This window comes from Periophthalmus magnuspinnatus, chromosome 18 (assembly GCF_009829125.3).
Source record: "Periophthalmus magnuspinnatus isolate fPerMag1 chromosome 18, fPerMag1.2.pri, whole genome shotgun sequence".
NCBI lineage: Eukaryota > Metazoa > Chordata > Actinopteri > Gobiiformes > Gobiidae > Periophthalmus > Periophthalmus magnuspinnatus.
Window position 1 is genome coordinate 7158694 of NC_047143.1, and position 16636 is coordinate 7175329.

At 39.8% G+C, this 16636-nt stretch overlaps 1 protein-coding gene across 1 annotated transcript in view; it reads left to right on the forward strand.

Moving 5' to 3' along the window:
• The window catches only part of arap2 (ArfGAP with RhoGAP domain, ankyrin repeat and PH domain 2), a 155294-nt gene that overhangs the window by 46224 nt on the left and 92434 nt on the right, over positions 1-16636 (forward strand). Inside the window, exons 10-11 of the mRNA XM_033983754.2 lie at positions 7653-7759; positions 12704-12903. Coding sequence (XP_033839645.1) covers positions 7653-7759; positions 12704-12903 — 307 coding nt within the window. The remainder of the gene's footprint in view (positions 1-7652; positions 7760-12703; positions 12904-16636) is intronic.

Here is a 16636-nt window from a genome sequence, read left to right on the forward strand (position 1 = left end):
ATCTAACAAGATGAAGGAGCTATTGGAAACATGATCCTCCCCCTCCTCCTCCTCTTCCTCCTCCTCTTCCTCAACTCCCTTGCTCGGTGATGGAGCTGTGTTTAAGGTCATTTAAGCACCAAGGTAAAGAAAGCCCAAAGTGCAGCCAGTGTGTCACATCGATCCACTGCTCTTCCAGACGATAGAGCCAAAACAAGTGCGCATAAAGTAAACTCTGAATGCATCTTTTGAAAAAAAATAGAGGCAGGACAGATGGAAACACCATCAAAGCTTCTCAAGTATAAAAACCCATAAGTATAGCATTATTTTAAAGGTTTCAAAAGTAAGAGATGACACGTGTGCAAACAAAACACTGTGTTCCACCTTGTCACGTCATGTGGTGATACAGTAAGTCCTCTACTGTGTTTTTAAACTCCATCCACCTTCACTAGAATTATTTGGATAATCGGCCAACCGAAATTCCTTACTGGCCATTTAACTATAGATTATAAAGAAGTGGACTAAGGGAGTGTGACGTCACCCATAGCGTTCGGCTCCAGTCAAATGAAGATCACTGAGGCTAGGTTCCATATTTGGAATTCCGACCACGAAGAGTATCATAGCAACCAAAGAGCCAATCCTGAGCAAAGTTGTTGAAGATTGTTCATATCTTAATTTACGGACACAAACCAGGATCATGTACAGCAGGTTAATACAAACATGGTAAGACCAGAATGACGAGTCTGACAGCAGTAGTTACAGAGAGATTGGTGACTGTTTTTCAATGTAAAGTGAATTGGAGTCAGAGTCGATGGAGCCAAAAGTGCGTCCATGCTCACTTCCTATCTGGAATGTGGCAGCTAGCGGGTTACCTATCTCCATTTATACATAAAGTCTATACTTTTAACATAATGCGAAATCAAAAATGTGTTTCCAAAGTCAAAGATATTGGATATTGTGGAGTGGCCATCCTTACCACCTCTCCGTCTCACAACACTTTTACATTTTCATTTATCTTGGCTCTAACTCTACCTGCTTTTCATTTTACCTTTTAAAATGGTCACATCTATTGTCTCTATTGAATGCATGCTCTTAGGGCTCCCCTCCTCTTGTGTGAGAGGACTGCGGGCTTTTAGTGTAGCTTAAGTGTTCAGAGCTGCAGATACAGAAGCAGCAGCCACCGCTCCTGTCAGGTTTCTTATAGAGCAACTCAAAGTGAAAAACTAAGTATTCACTACAAAGCTATATTAGACATTTTAATTCAATGCATGGAGGAAAATGTTCTGACTTAGCCTTGCCATATCACTCGCACTTAAAGGTTAGCTATTTTTGATCTGTTCATACACATATCCTATACATGCCCTATTAAAACATCACAAAAGTACTCGCTAGCACAATTCTTGTCAGTTGGATTTTTTTTCTGACATTGTAATGCTTTCACAATGTTTTAACTGTCTTAACTCTTTTAGGCTGTGTCCAAATATCCTCACTATTCCTTACTAGGGCGCTATTTGGGGTCACGCCATTTTAGTGGTGTCCGAATGTCCAGTTGGAGAGAAAATAGTGCACTCAAAATTTCCCACAATGCATCCTGAAAAGTAGTGAGCATCAATGTAGACCACAATGCATTGAGAGAGTTGGAAAAACAACAGCGTGGTGACTTTAACTGGACACAACATGGCTGAGTGAAAGCAGATAGAAGCCCCGGTTTTCACACTATTTATTGCTGATTAAGAATAAAAATAACTAAACCATTGCTGTATAAAGTTGCTAATGTTAGCCTCTTACCTTAGCCTGAGCTGTTAAAAGAGCAATAATTTTCACATCTCAGATAAAAAGGAATAATCCAATCTGTTTATGTGAGATCCAGCTTGACAAAAACTTGTATGATTATTATTAAGCCATACATATTTGTGTGCCACTTGAGTCTGATTACTTACTACATTACTTATGACAAATCAAGTTTTATTAGTTTAGTAAACTTTTTCACCAAGATGCCAGAGTCACATGACCCAAATGTAGTGAGCTACGTATCCAAATCACTCTGTAAATGAGGCACTATCATAGACTGTACATATAAAAGGACATAGCTAACGCGCTCCAAATAGGAAGTGCTCATAGTCGCCCTTCCTGTTCCATTGACTGGCTCCAATTCACTTTACATTGAAAATTTCCCCCCCCATCTCTCTGTAATTGCTGCAGTGAGCATCATCATTATTGTCTTAAAATGTTCGTATTAACCAGCTCTACATGCATCTGGTGTTTTTATTCCACTATTTTGTCCCTAAATCAAGATATGACCATCATCCCCAAGCTTGATCCCACTAGCGTTAGCAACAGATTTGATTGACAGCGTTGCTAAGTGCTCGCTCCCTGCTAAACCAGCGGTGCTGGCAAGAAGGGGTGTTACTTTCAACAATCTCACTCCGGATTGGCTCTTTGGTCGCGGTCGCAGTTCCAAATGTGGAACTCGGCTTCCAATTCGCCCCTATAACTACTCTAGCCTCGATGACCTTCATTTGACTGGAGCTGAACGCTATGGGTGACGCCGCACTCAGTTTACTTCTTTATACAGTCTATGGGCACTATAGAGTCTACTAAAGAGTGCAGGGCTATGTAGTGAATGAGGGGTTAGGGGCTTGGGTGGACTTTTGGATGCAGCCATTGTGTTCAGTATCTTGTTGCTTTGTCTTTAGTAATATCCAATGGCATATTTTCCATTTTTCGAGATTGGTTCACCACAGTTTTTTCTTAAACCAACATATGCTATTTTTGTGGGGGAAGGGTCCACCACCCGATCTGCCTCTCATACAGGTTACAGGTTTACATAATGGAATTTGGCAACCATGTAATCTTTATTTATACTTTGAAAGGTGTTGGTGAAATAATCAATGTCCCCATGCATGCCATTTCAACCACCTGCCTTGCCTTTTGTAATTGGACAAGTTATTTTTACCCACTTCCCTCCTTTGCCTCTGCTTCTCCATCTTGCCGTTCCCACCGTCCTCACTGAATTAATTGGAAGGGGCAGGAGGCCGCGGCTCATATTGGGTAGGTAACGAGTGGCGGGGGCTAGCTTGCGCCGCTAACACCCAGCGCTCTAATTGGCTGGCTGAGAGGGATGAGGGTCATTAGGTATAGGTGACGGCTTTGGCCCCCTCACCGCATGAGCGCAGATTAGGTGCGGTGGATGTATGCGCTTCTACACGTTTCCAGCTTTTTAGAGCCCATCACAGACTACCGGGAGATACTTGCCTCGAATGAAACTTGTGCTGTGGGATCGAGTGCCGCAATTGAGTTGTTAGTGAGAAGGGATCGTGTGGGTTCTTGTGGGAGAATCAATTTAAAACCTAAAATATATATGGGTTCTTAAAGCCTTTTCCTCTAGCCTTATTTAAAGTGCCCATATTACACTGTTTTCTGATCTGTGTTATAATGTTGTTTCCTCATCATGAACATACCTGAAGTCGCACATGTTTAACACACAAAGCCTGAATATTTTGGCTGAATTCTCACACAGAAAACACTCTGCTCCAACTTGTGATGTCATGTGGTAATACAGGAAGTGCTCCACTGTGTTTTTAAACTATATATACCTTCACTAGAATCATTTTGATAATTTCAGGCCTAGAATTTCCACTCTCTACAAAGGTAAAAGGTAGTTGTGAACTTGAAAACTACCGCTTCATGACATCACAAGGTGGAACAGAGCATTTTGAGCTTTGGAGATGTACACACACTAATAATAATAAAGGGTTACTCAAACATGTGTGAATGAAACAACAACAAATCAAATCAAATCAAACTTTATTTATATAGCACTTTTCATACAAAAAAAAGTAACACAAAGTGCTTTACAAAGCATTAAAATCAGTCCCACCCACCAAACCCACCCAGCCACCCGACAGCCCAACAACCCAACCCCAACACATCAATAATCATAACCAAACAACCCCCCACCCCAACACACACTCCCACCCCCCACCTCAACACATGTTAAAATACCTCAGTTTCATTTAAAATATGTTTAAGTAGAACAGGCTGGATAAAGATGAACCAGATGAGAGAGCGCCACCAGAGGAACCATCTGCACCAGGAACAGGGTCACCCACAGCCACAGGACACCAGCCCAGGGCCCAGAGAAGAGATGAGGTCAAGACCAAACCTCCAGGGCCCACGAGCCAGGGCCCAGCAGCCACAGCCAACCACAGCTCCCGGTGCAGAGGGCTCCTCAGAGGAAACACTGGCAAATCTAAAATGATTAAAAATAATAAAATAAGTCAAAACTAATAAATAAGTCAATAAATAATAAAATAAATAACCAATAAATAATAAAATAATCAATAAATAATAAAATAAGTCAAAACTAAACAAGTAAATAAAACATAAGTAAAACATAAACACACTAGCCAGCCTAAATAAGACTAAATAAATAGAGAAGTAAACTAAAATGATAAATACTCAACTCTAGGTATGTTTTTAGGGAGGTAACATTATAACATGGCTAAAAGTTCACAAGAATATATTTAGCATAATATAGGATCTTTAAAGGTGCACTCTGTAACTTTTCTAGTTTGGGGTCTGTTCTTATTCATAGAGATGTTATTTTGCTTAGAATGTTCCACAGTAGCACTGGACTTGATAAAAATAAAATCACATTTTTTAGCACACACTTTCAACCAGGAAAAACTCTTTACATTGTCATTTTTATTATATGATATTATTCATTATTATTATAAACTACATTTGTACTGCTTGTATTTGCACAAAAACCCTGCTTTGCGAGTCAAAGTCAGGAGTAAACTTGTTTCATAATAACTCTCAATTTCACGATTTTGCAATTTTTCAAAGTCATCATTATTAAAACCCCATATTTAAATACATTTTGGAAAATACATTTCTATAGAGACAAGCAGGTGGAAAACCAGTAAACTAAAGTTACACAGTGTATCTTTAACATGAGTTGAACCAGTCCCTGCAATAGTAAAATATTCAAAAGTAAATAACGCAATATATTACAGTCACATCCTTTTTGTTTTTAATCCACTGAGAAGTTTGTTTCCAATTAAAGACTAAGGAGACGACATTGCACGGTTGCTGTTGTGCTTTGCCTAAAAGTACTTCTTAAACATGCAGTACATGTAGTCTATTCATTTTGGTTTTTGTTTTGTGTAATTAGCGTGAATTGTTTTCATTGTCTTGAAACACACATGGTCTTTGCTGGCAGGGAAACGAAACATTTAACTGGCTGCGTTTGCAAATTTGTAGTTATGAAGTTTTGGACCTGATCCTGTTTTGTTTTGGCAACTTGTTCAGAGGCACAATTTTGACTTTGTATGTTCAGAAGACAATGGCATATATTTATTTTACATTTCAGCAAATACCATTTCAATGCCCACACTTCTTAGTTTTACGCTTTTGACCAACCAATTAGTCATGCATTGTCTAGTTGTTCTTGGTCTGAACATTGGAGTACACTGTATTTCTCAGTTCCTAATTTCGTGCTTGATTTTGATGTGCGGCGCCTGCGTGGGTGTTTTGCACTCTGTCTGCCTGTAACTTTTCTCTGAGCTTTAGGCGATAAAAAATGGTCTAAACTGCAAAGCGCTCTGAAGCTTGTGGGAGAGAGGATAAGGTGCGATGCGTCGTTACAGTAGTGCTTATGAAAACTGCCTGAGAAACCGCTGCGTTTCAAATGTATAGTTATGTAGTCGGGCTTTGCTAGGGGAGACAAAATCAATTCATCTAAAAATACTGATACTTTAACTCACTATACCGGCATTGATACTCCGATACTAGGATTGCAATGTTTTTTTCATGATGTCACACATGGCTACCGCGTTCCAAATGGGAAGCGATCATGGCTCCATCAACTCTGGCTCCAATTCACTTTACAATAAGAAACTGTCACCCCTCTCTCTGTGACTACTACTGTCAGGCTCATCATTTTGGTCTTAAAATGTCCATATTAACCCTCTCTACATGATCCTAGTATTTTCTTTTAGCTACTGTGTCCACGTATCAATTTATGAACATTAACAATTAGTTCACTTCTTTATACAGTCTGTGGATGGCACAATAAAACAATAATATAGTTTATAGTGATAAAAAGTGTCGACAGTAATCATTTATTGGGTGTTTTAAATAATCGTGAGAATCGCCAACAAAGATAATCACCATTATATCTCCAGAATGTGCAGAAAAAAACTACTTCTCTCGAGGCCTGTCACAATAAATAGTATATCGAGTTATCATTCAATACATGACAGATAGGACGATTATTTTTGCGGGTCAGTATTTATCGTGGGACATTTTCCTTGTGGTAGTGGAGACGTTTTTGGTTATTTTTCTGTGCTACGATGCGATTTGAGCTGTACAAGGTCAAATTATGAACTTCAGTGACTCGTTATAGATACAAACTAACTATTTAAGTGTTCTGTTATTTATATATTGTAGTTTATATCAGATGTTTAGATCTAGATCAATGTTGCTATTACTTATAACAAAGTATAATGCAATAACAGCTTTTTAAAATGTGGAACCGATTCATAATATTAAAACTATAATTATTCGTGTCCATAACTGTCAGCAACTTTAATAATTATCGTGATATAAACGTTAATTGCAATTATTTTGGCCATGATAATTGTGATACCATGTTTGAATATCGTCCCATGCCTAGTCACACATATTAACGGGGCTCCACTGTTCGATTTCGTCTCACTATCAACATTGAAATTGGTCAGTTCTTCCAGATCAGTAGAAGGCACGGTCCCTTGAATTATGATATTTATAGGAAGAAGATTTGAAATTATCCTCATTGGATCGCGGCTTGGATCAGTTCAAGGGCAGAGTAAACCAATCTGACGTGTACCTGTTCTTTTCTTTGGTTGACAGTTGTTAGATTACTTCTGAATCACACAATTTCATTTAAGAAAGAAAAAGCTTTTGGAGCAGCCAGTTGCTCATGTCCTTCACAAACAGAGGCACAGTAGCAAAAAAATCAATCCAATGCGGATTCCATTTCGAATATTTTGGTTCAAAGCACACATGTTACTTTCTGATCTATGTTATAATGTTGTTTCCTCATCACAGACATACCTGGAGTTGTTTTTTGTTTCTTTCACACATATTTAACACACAAACCCTGGCTGAGTTCTTCTCTCAAAAATGAAAACACTGTTCCACATTGTGATATCACATGGTAATGCAGGAAGTGCTCCACTGTGCTTTTAAAATCCACACACCTTCACTAGAATCATTTGAATAATTTCAGCCTTGAACATGCCAATTTCTACTAAACTAAATGTAACTGTTAGCTGTTAACTTGAAAACTGCTACTTGATGACATCAGAAAGTGGAACAGAGCATTTTGAGCTTTGCAGATGTAGACTCAAACATGTGTGAATGAAACAAAACACAACTCCAGGGATGTTTTTGATGTGTTAACAACATTATAACATGGCTTAAAGCTCATAAGAGTAAATTTTGTGTAATATAGGACCTTTAACAACTGCACCTCTAAACTATGAGTGTGCGTATATGGATAGGGTCAGATGCCTGTCGGGGCTAAAGTAGAGTCCCATCACATGTTTTAATGCCACATAATTAATATTATAGTGTAATTTCTATAGAGTTCATGTTCACTTTGTCTCATGTTTGTATTTCTTCAGGACTATAAATCTGGCCTGGCTATCGCGGAAGTAGAACTGACAGCTGCTCACATAAAGGACGTGGATCGAAGGAGCTTTGAGATCAACACCCCTTTCAAAAACTTTTGGTACGTACAGTGCGCTCAATATTTAAATTAATTGAAGATGTAATCGTGAACATTGCTGTATCAAAGCCCCAATGTTGCCGAGCGCTTGCAGGTTTGTAGTCTTGTGTGAAATTCTTCAGAAACCATGTCTCTGGTGTGTTCAGGTGTGCGTAGACCTGCCTCTTCAGGCCAGTGCTGTCAGGGCAAACAGGGCGCAGCTCTGAAATCACTAACTATCAATTAGAGGCTGTTATTGAGGCTCCCCAGGTGTTCCACGCAGATACGGGGGCCTCAGTGGGATACAAAGCTTTGAGGTGACATTGGTCCCCGTAGGCCCTGGATCGATGAGTGCGGCGCTTGTTTGTGCTGTAATGGCCCATTTAGAATACAAGCGTCACAGATGCCTGGACAATGCCTCACACTTTGTTTGTTTGTGCTTGCTGGCTGTTTTCTTCTGCACTCCTTTTTGGTGTAAAGATTTTCGCCTCATTCCTCCACCTGTCTGTTGTATGTCCCCATCGATCTGTTTGTGTCAGTCGCCTTAATGGGCACGGCGTTGGGCAGCTTTGTTAATACGCAGGACGTAATTGCCATTTTCTGCGCCACAAAAAAGAGGTAGAATTAAAATGAGTGTGAGTCCCCTGAATTGTTTTGATGAGGCGATTGCGGCGGCTGTGTGTGTGTGGGTGTGTGTGGATGTGTGTGTGTGCGGGTGTGTGTGCGTGTGACAAATTGATTGCAGACTCTGGGAGCGTTCTCTACCTGCTCAAGGTGGGGATTAGTGAGAAACTCATCTAATCACTTTAAGCTGTGGAGACTCACTTTGGCTTTTCTATTGTTTTGCTGCCATTAAATGGACAGAGCTTTGAGTCCACTGCGGCCGACACAATAGCCCACTTTATGAGGAGATGGAAGTCAGAGGGAGAAGGCTGCAGTTGGAGAAAGCTAAAGTTAGTACTTGTGATCAGAAAGCACTCCCTCTAAAGTAAAGCTGCAGATAAACGCCTCGCTTAAGGGCATACTAAAGAAAATCTCTGTTCATCTTGTTGTCAGTTTGTTTGTCTTTTCAAACTTTCATAGGCAGACATATTTTTACTTTCAACTGAAAATTCTTTTTAATAACAAACCAAAAGTTAAGGTCCTGTCTGGAATTTAAACATGTAGGCCATTGTGCATGCGTTAGTCTTTTGAATACAAACTGCCCTGCTTTGGCTCACAGTGGCAAAACAGAAGAAAACTCTAATGTCCCCTGTCCCCATGTCTCAATGAGGTCTATAGGCGACTTAAACAAACAAAGCTACTAGGATCCTTAAACAGGGATGTCTCATTTATTACAGGAGTAACTCAAAGACACAAACACACTAACTGTTCACTCATTTATTAACTACAGTACACTGGAAGGGAAGCGAGAAAAGCCATCCACTCTGCCACTCCTGATTAAAGCTTTCAGCGAGCATCAAATAATATTACGTTCGATTGGCAGCTACACTTAATCTCACAGGCTCATTTGAGAGTAGAGTGTCTGTTAAAGGGGGTCATATTATGCTATTTTTAGTAATTTCGTTTTGGATAATAGCAGAAGCAGATCATCATTTTACATTTTGTTCATTGTAAACCGCAATTTTCATCCGTAAATTACTTAAATCGGAATGGGACAGAACCACAGAGCCGACACGTACCGCCTCTTGATCACTGGATTTCACCGTAGCAAGCAGCAGATCTTAATTTACATGTTTATATTTGGAAAAAAATGTTTAACGTTTTTGAACCTTGCGCATATGACTTGGGGGTTTTAATCTTTCCACAAAAAAAAAATCATAAGTACAGTACAGGGATGCGGGTGGGGTAAAGTGTAGGTGAAAACATGTTCTGATTTGAGTGCGGGGCAGTATGGGATTACTCAAACATGCATGAATCTATCCAAAGTTTGAGTAAATTAATGATGAAGGAAGGCCCTTATAGCAAGGTTAAAAGCTTATAAAAGTCGATTTTTCACAATGTGTCTCCTTTAAACAGTGACTTGCCCTATACATGCACACACTTTGGGGACCTGCCTACTGCCTTCACCTGTTCCTCTGTGCAATTGGGGCCATGCAAACTCAATGTGAGCAGCCATCTCTTTAGACAGGCCCTGAGCAGTGGCCGGTGGGCACAAAACAGCTGCCCCCAATCAACCTATTGATCTGGGGCAAACCGGGACGGCCGGCACATTCTCACCTCCAGGCAAATATCCCCACACTCCCTCCCTCTTCTTCCTTCTCTCACTTACCCTCCTCTTCTTCACTTCTTTCTGGCTTACTTTACACTGCTGTTCATGTTACCATGGAGACTGGTGGTCCCATTACTTCTAGCTAAGTGCCTTCCTAGGTCTGCATTTCTTAAACTCCTAATTTTACACCACTGTCGATCAGTCTGTCTGGCTTGTCTTTTACACTCTCACTAAATAGCTTGTTAAATTCACCTAGTTAGCTAATTTTAGATATCCACAGCATATAAAGCACAGGGTGTACTTAAAACACTATTGTCAGCATCAGCAACTTCTGCTGTCTGCCTCTGCAAGGTGTCTCGAGTCCTCATTAGTTTGTAATGGACACACTGCATGTCTGCATTTAAGGTATTCACTTACTCTTTATAAGGGGAGACAGTGAATAATGGACATGCATGCCTAATACAAATCCTATATTGTACTGTTGAAATACGCAGAGATGGGTAGTACTTTGTTACATTTCCTTGAGTACATTTTAAGGAATAAGTTGGGGATACCATACTTTTACTCCTACGTAGTAATACTTTGACGCAACAGTATTCTTTTATAAGTAAAGGTTTTGGTTACTTAAGTCTGCTGCCTATTTTAAATCTGTTCTTAAGTTGTTGTTTTTTTCTTTGGCTTTTAATACCATTTAAAGGGCCTATGTTATAATATTGTTTCCTCATCAAAAACATACCTGGAGTTGTGTTTTGTTTCACTCATGCATAACACACAAACCCTGCATATGTAGTCTGCTGTTCTCTTAAACAGAAATCACTCTGTTCCATCTTGTGATGTCATGTGATAATACAGGAAGCATGTCACTGTAATTTTAAACTCCATACTTCCTCACTATGATCATTTGGATGAGGTCCGCCCAGGAATTTCCAATCTACTAAACTAAAGTTAAAAAGGTTTAAAAGGTAAAGTTTAAAAGGTTGCTATTAACTTGAGGTTGAACTGAACATTTTTAACTTTGGAGATGTAGACTGACTGATAATAAAGGGTTATTCAAATATATGTGAATGACACAAAACACAACTTTGGGTATGTTTTTGAGGAGGTTATAACAACTTTACAAAATAAAGCTCAAGACTCGCTTTTGGGGGGGCGACAGTAGCTCAGTTGGTAGAGTTTTTATCCACTGATCTCAAGGATGGTGGTCTGAATCCCGCTGTCGACATAAATGTTATTGCTTGAGCAGTCAGATCCAATGACCCACATGTTGGCGGTGCGATTTCAGCTGCCACAGATGAATGCTGTTGTTGTGTCCTCATTTCCAGTGTCTACATACAATGGTGTGTGGATGTAAAGTGCTTTGAGTGCCTTGAAGGCGGAAAAGTGCTATGTATCTGGTCTGTTTTGCTTGTTTTTTTTTTATATATATGCACTATTTGAATGCCTTGCTTTGTATATATGTTTTTACCATTTATTGTGCACTTTGGGCAGCTGCTGTTGTAAACAGTGAAATTGACATCTTCACTGAGCCTACAAGTGACTAAAGCTTCATGTTGGCAATATTAAGTTCTCATTTCTGTGGTTTATACTTTGAAAATACCAGTTTTTCTGCATTATTTAACAAAGTAAGTTATTAAAGTGTGTTAACTTCAAATTATAAATTAGATGTTATGTTCTGACTACTCCTACATGAGTGCTTTTGGCATATTACACAAGAAGAAACAGAAGGCTCCTCTACCCAGTGGTGAATGAAGTACTCAATTTTGTTAAGAAAAAGTACAGATACAGAGGTAAAAAGTTACTCAAGTAAAACTAAAAGTATCACATGTAAAATCTACTCATTTAAAAATTTGATAAAGTGTTAGTGTAGTGATATTGATAAAAATACAATACAAATACATTTCTTAACTTTTCTTATAAATTGTATGTATTTATTTTTGTTTGCTCAAAGCCAAAGCTTGAACTCAAAAACTTTCGTCAGGATTTTAAATGGTCAAAATATCCCCTCAAATCATATGAAAAGTACTTTTTACTTGAGTCCTATTCAAAATGTGGAGTAGAAAGTACAGATAAAAGTAAAAAGTATCTACTGTAAAATGTACTTAAGTAAAGTACAGATACAAAAAAATTCTACTTAAGTACAGTACTTTACTGCTTTTACTTCATCACCTTCGACCGCTGCCTGTACCCCACTTCTGTAAATCAGTCATGTGAAACATTGACTTTCCTAAGAAAATTCTACTTTTATTAATGAGTTAATGATTTTAAGCTTATATGTAATGTGTGTAGTGTTTCTTTAAACTGTATACATATTTTCCTCAAGAAAAAAATATTTCTTTAAGCTGTCTATTGAGGCCATTAGTAGATTATGCTAATAATCTTTCCTCACTTTTCAACTTTTAAACTACCGGTATTCGCCCTAAAATAATAATTTTAGAAAGTAGCTCGCATTAGCACAATAGATTTGGGTCGTGCGAGCGGAGAAGACAGATTGATTTACCTGGCCCTCCACTCAGGACCTAACCTCTCTATCAATTTCATCAAATTTATTGCAATCACACTTTGCTGTACCCCTCCCCTAAAAAAAGTAGTCCGCCCCTTCACAACCCTGCCAAACGCTGTGCTGTTTAATTGCTCTCTCAAATTAAATCAATAAGAGTGAGGCATTTTGTCATTGGTGAGTAGTGCGTGTGTGTACGTGTGTGTGTGTGCATGTGTGTCTGTATATATGTGTGTGTACTAAAAATCAATTGTTGTAGCTTCACAGCCGAATCGGAGCGGGAGAAGGAGGACTGGATTGAAGCGGTCCAGGAATCGATTGCCGAGACACTCTCCGACTACGAAGTGGCGGAGAAGATCTGGTTCAATGAGGCCAACAGGAGCTGCGCGGACTGCTGGACCCCGCAGCCGGAGTGGGCGTCGGTCAACCTGGGCGTGGTCATTTGTAAGAAGTGCGCAGGTGAGGGTCATTTGGGTTGCTAGGCTACCAAGAGCGAGGGGTTTCAACAAGGGACCTTTCCACAGTCTTACTCACTCATAGCTCTACTTCCCACATGTAGCCCGTCCAAATCGAAGAGAGCAACAGGTCAGAATAACTTTGCAAGATGGGGCGACTTGGGATTTTGAACATTCCTAAAAAGTTGTAGGTGGTTTTAACCCCAAAGGCATTAAAATGGCTGAAATCTTTAACCAGTTGGCAAAATAGCTTACATAGCTTACAGTCCTGTGAATTGCAGGTGGTAACTTGACTTGCTCTGTGGTTTTGTTGTTTTAATGTAACTTTTTTGGTGAACGGTTCACCACATGCTTATCTCCGTGGACATGACATTGCAGTGTTATAGAGGCCCTTTTTACGGAACTGCCTGGCTAGTTCCGGTTTTCTCAAATAGATAAGCACAGACAGCAGGTCAAGACCTTTGTTACGATGTAAATACTTCACAGGTGGAAGCTTCTGTGTTTAAAAAGGTAGATACTTGTGTCTTGAAGCTAACGCTAACTGAAATTAAAATGAATTAGTGATGTTAAAAAAGTGCTACAACCCTGAATGAGTTTGCACAGAAAAACAGTCAACTTGTCATTAGATGTATTTTCATAAAGTTGTTTTGTATTCTGTTTTGAGATTTTGATTATCTTAGTATTAGCTTTGAGACATAAATACCTACTTTTATAAACACAGGTTTCTTCGGGTTCAGTGCTTACATTGTCCTAAAGGTCTTAACATGCTGTCTCTGATCATCCATCTGTAACTTGTTGTTTGCTCTTCTGACTGATGTAGCTCCACACTTTTTGAGAGAGCCTGAACTAGCTGGGTGGCTCTATGAAAAAGGCATTTCAACAGAGACAAGCATGTGGCAAGCCCTCCACCTGCAAAGTTACATAGTACATTTTTAACATGTTTTTTTATGTTTTGCCTACATTAATCGCTCATACCATCATGTAGGTAACTTGTATGTATGTAGTAGCTGGAGACTTTTTTACCTCAAGACTCAACTTAGGCAGATATTTTTGAATTGAGCGAGTGTATATCAACTTTAAAATCTCTCAGTATGTGTAGTGAGAATCGAAAGTTTCTTTTTAAGTCAAATTTAATCTAATAATAGGACTTCTGAAAATCCGAGCATGACTAAGCAGCATACATGCCGCGGTGCCATTGTTGATGTGCATGTGTGTGACGGTGTCTGTTTGTCCCTGTGCGAGTATGCGTCTAACCCCGAGGCACTTTTGGAATAAGATCTCAGGTGATAAGCTACTTACGGGAGCTGGCATCTGGCCCCTAGACTCCCTCTAATCTATTTGGCAAGGCTGGATGGCTCAGATGAAATGACAACAAAGATTAGGCTCCGGGCGAGAACTTGGGGGATCCCGAACAGCTCCTTGACCCGCTAAACGTGATTATGGAGCAGTGGCCGTCATGCTAGCTGCCGTCATGCTAGCTGCCGTCACGCTAGCTGCTGCCAGTTGTGTAGCGCTCTTTTTACATGCCGCTACACATTCCCTTCCGCGCCCAATCTACTTTTTTCTGCAGGTCTGGGATTTCTCCTGGAGCTATAATGCTATTCTTCACCTCACCTCTCCAAAGTCTATGTAATTGGTACGCATCAGATATCACACATCCTTTTTTCAAACAGCGGTAAATGATTTCATTTGCAGGGCTGTTTAATATTACATTCTGTCGACACACAGAGACATGGAGGCAGAGAGAGAGACAGTGAATATCTGCAACTAAGAAAGCTGTCCTCACCCTCCGTTCTACACTTCTTAAATTAGGCGGTGGTCCATTTCGCATACCAATGACTGCCCAGGCTTTTAATTAGCACTCTCATGTCACGGACAATAAAGAGAAATGCTGAACAAGAGGAAGAGGAGTGGAGTAATGAGAAGGCTAATGGTGAAAATGATCTAAGATGGACTTTCCTCTTTTCGTTTAAGACAGAATGAATTTTAATGACCCTTAGTTTGACTCAATGGAGAGGAGTGCTACTGTAGTGCTGTCTTCATCATCAAATATTGCCTCTGTAACATATTTAAACACACATTATTTAACGAGATTGCCTATTAGCTAAGTAGGAAAAAATGTATGCTGCTTATGACCACCCATATATGATAAAACTGCATACAGAGTCACATTAGAGTATGGCCCACTTTTGAATGTCACTGTTGCCGACCGCAAGCAGCCCTCAAGAGCTGAAGTTTTAAGGATGCGCTGACCCAGTTGAACAACAGTCAGTGGCCACCATGATTTGTGCAGTAAAATATTTCAGAATAGAATAGCCTCTATATGTAGCTTATTTATGTTTATTTTATTTGATGTGGGATAGAGTACCCATTCCTGTTGAGTACATGTATAAACTAATGTCACAAGCTTCATATTTTCATTAGAGATAGACAGTTGGCTGATTTATCGGGCCAATACATTACTTAAATCTCCAGCACAGGCCAGTATTTTGTTTTGGGTGACCTGCAGCCTAAAAATACCCATAGAGTTTTATTTGAACACTTAAGTGCAAAGAGATAACTGCTGAAGATGTGACCACACTACTTTCATATGGATTTGTGGTGAAAAATGGCGTATAGTAAACATAATTTACATTATTTGGAGGAAAAACAATCAAAATTAGTCCTACATATCAGCTCAAAAATATCGGCAGAGCTTATCGCCGATTGGATGCTCTGGATTCTATGGGATTTGTTCGGCCATGAGCAAACCCCATGTTGGTCGATCTCAAATTTCCATAGCCTGTGTATTTTTTTTTTTATTGCCAGTTTTACAAATTGCATAGGTCTAGATAATAAATATTCAGTGACAATGACATACTCTGTTTTTGGGAAATCTGAAACGTGAATGTGGTTGCAAAAAATAAAGCTGTTGCTTTTCTCAAACCTGGACCACTTCTATACACCATTGAGGTCCCAGACTCCTAATGTGAAGGCAATAAAACTTCCCCAAACCCAACACGTAGACGTCTGCTGGCAACTGTTGCTATGGAAACTCCCAAATGCAGCGTTCAATGCCACGGCTTTACTTCTCACTCATCACATGGGCCAGACTGAGGGCTGGAGCAGTCAATGGGACAGTTTTTAATTGGAGGTGAAGTCCTTGGAGGTTTTGGCCAATTTTTAGTGGTAGCCTCCATAGTTGTGCCCTTTGGTGTTGTGTTGTTTTTGATGCTGTCTGAAAAGATGAAGACATTTACTATAGGCTATTTTTACGTGAAGTTTTCCTCGCGTTGTCAGAGGCACGTGCACATCCACACATTTTTAGCTTCATTACCTTTACACAAGTGAAAATGGTCCTGCTGCGCGCTATGGCTCAGTGGATGGAGTGTAGAGGCAGCACAAAAACAGCAGGAGCGATATATTTTTCACTTGTTCACGGGCAAAAGTGACAGCATCTGCCTCTTCAGACCGCCGCGCCAAGTGGGAGATCTCCGCTCCAATACTGAAATTCTGCCGTTGTCCCTTTTACTTTTGGGATTAGAGGAACCTGATTTAAACACCCCATAATCCATCAGTGGTTGACATTTTAATGCCGGTTTCATGCACAATTATATCACTACTGGGTGAGTGGGGATCCCTGCTATTTATAGTATCACCTACAGCATTGCAGAGTGAAGCTCATTGGGAAAATCGAACAGGCACTGGAAAATATGGGGCAGATGGAGTTGCTGCTCAGGTCACAATCAAAGCATATC